The sequence below is a fragment of the Eretmochelys imbricata genome, chromosome 24, assembly GCF_965152235.1.
Source record: "Eretmochelys imbricata isolate rEreImb1 chromosome 24, rEreImb1.hap1, whole genome shotgun sequence".
In the NCBI taxonomy this organism is placed as follows: domain Eukaryota; kingdom Metazoa; phylum Chordata; order Testudines; family Cheloniidae; genus Eretmochelys; species Eretmochelys imbricata.
Genome location: NC_135595.1, coordinates 16,604,354 through 16,606,493, shown reverse-complemented (window position 1 = coordinate 16,606,493; position 2,140 = coordinate 16,604,354). Strand labels below are relative to the sequence as shown.

Sequence of the window (2,140 nt, the reverse complement as noted above, 5' to 3'; positions counted from 1 at the left end):
TCTCCATAGCTCCACAAGGGCAAACTCGGGCCCCTCACAGAGCCTGGCCCTTGTTCATCTGCCACTAAATGGTTCCCCTGAAACGGGACAAGCTCAGCCCCGCCTGTTTGCCCTCCCTCAAGCAACCCCCACTGGCAGTTACAGCCCCTAGTAGCCGGCTTGCCGGTGGGCCCGACCATGGAGAAGGAGACCCGGAGTGGGTGGAGGGCACCAGGGGGACCCTCCAGCTGAAATAGGTCTATGTTTCACTTGTGAGCCAGCAGCTGCACAGGAAGGCCCTTGACGCCATGATGCCCCTGACACTGAGAGAGGCCGGATCCCTGAGGAAGTTGGGCCACCCACTCCAAAGCTGAAGTAGGCCAAAGTCCGGTGGGCGCTTGGTCAACCGCTCAGTTGTGGCCCGGCAGTGGCAAAAGAAGGCCCTTGACACCATGGCAACTCCACCTTTAGGTCAGCCAAAGCCCTCTGGAGCCAAGTTTGGCCAACCACATTGAAGCTCAAGTAGTCCAAAGCCTTGTGGAAGTTGGGCACCAACTTCAAGCCCCGCCGCACGCTGCTGTCTAAGGAAGGACGGCCCTCTTGGGAGGTGCAGGGAAGGACAGAAGATGCCGTCCCTGGCTCAAGTGCAGGATCTCTTGCTCCTGCAGCACATGGGACAAGGAAGGCTCTGCGGAGGAAACAGAGAGTCGGTCTCACCCTGGGAGTCAAGTCGTTGACCCCTCAGTCTCGTCCCCACTGGCCGCCTCCACCTCTCTGCCTCCTTCTGCGCAGCAAGTCAAGCAGGGGAGATGGCATCGGGCCACGAAGGTACTGAGTTTGTGCCACAGGCTGGCCAGGCACTTTGTGAAGGCCCGTTTGACGGCAGTGGAGGAGAAGTAGAAGATGACGGGGTCCAAGGCGGTGTTGAGGGTGCTGAGGAGAAGAGCGTACACCCTCCATTCGGGGCTCTTTTTATGGACAAAGCCCACCACGTGAGACAGGTTGTAGGGGGCGAAGCAGAATATGAAGTTGAACAAGGTGGCCATGGCCAGGCCCACGGCCCGCCGCTTCCTCCGAGCCGGGATGTTGGGCAAGGCCACCAGGATGCGGATGAAGTTGACATAGCAGAAGATGGTGACAGTGAAGGGGAGACAGAAGAGGACCAGGAAGAGCTCCAGCCGGAAAGGGAGGACGACCTGGAGCTGGCTAGTGGTGAAATTATAGTAGCAGTTGAAGTATGCAGTCCTGTTCTGGCTCTGGTCTAGGAATTGAACAATGTAGACGATGCTGCAGTGGGCGGAACCCACCATCCAGAAGACCACAGAGGCGGCGGTTGCATAGGCTGGCCGGCGCCGGAGCTTGTACTTGATGGGAAAGGCCACCCCCAAGTAGCGCTCAACGCTGACGGCCATGAGGAAGAGGGAGCTGATGTAGATGCTACTGTAGAAGACGAAGTTGGTGAGTGGGCAGAGGAAAGTGGGCAAGGTCCACGTCATATCTGCGATGGCCTCCACCATCCTGAAGGGGAGGAAGATGAGGAGGAAGATGTCGGAGATGGTGAGGTTGAGGAGAAGGATGTCGACGGGGGTGGGTTTCTGGCGGACCTTCACCAGGAAGGTGTGGAAGGCCAGGAGGTTGGATGGGAGGCCGATCAGGAAGGTGAAGATGTAGACAGTGAGAAATAGTGGGATGGAAACTCTCAAATTCATCTTCTCAGCTCCTACAGAGGAGAATGGGCTCATCAGTTGCCGAAGGAACCCAGGAGTCCTGGCTCCCAGCGCCCCCCCCGCTCCAACTCACTAGATCCCGCTCCCCTGCCAGGCCTGGGGATTGAACCGAGGGGTCCTGGCTCCCAGCCCTCCTTACCCGTATCCTTGCGAATAAGCTCGGGGCTCCCGTTCCATAAGCTGACACTAGACATAAGGCTGGAATTTATGTAGCCGGCTGAAGTATTTATTTAGCTCAGTTTCCTGTTTAGCCAGCGGCAGGCGGGGTGGGGGGGGGAAAGAGTGCTGTGAGATCCCAGTGCTGGAGAGATTGGAGGGCCTGGGATGCACGAGATCGCGTGAGCAAACACACGGGGATGGGCTGCGGGGGTGGGGGCAAGCAGGCAGCTCGGAGGACAGGGAAGTGGCTGTTACTCAGAGGGAAATTTTCATAA

The 2,140-nt window shown here is 58.2% G+C and overlaps 1 protein-coding gene across 1 annotated transcript; it reads right to left on the bottom strand.

Annotated features, from left to right (window-relative positions):
• Positions 1 to 704: 704 nt before the first annotated feature.
• On the bottom strand, positions 705 to 1,900 carry LOC144279678 (free fatty acid receptor 2-like). The gene is made up of 2 exons (XM_077841271.1): positions 1,846 to 1,900; positions 705 to 1,699 (listed from the first exon to the last, which is right to left on the bottom strand). The coding sequence occupies exons 1-2, from the start codon at positions 1,898 to 1,900 to the stop codon at positions 705 to 707; spliced, it is 1,050 nt and encodes a 349-aa protein (XP_077697397.1).
• Positions 1,901 to 2,140: the final 240 nt, after the last annotated feature.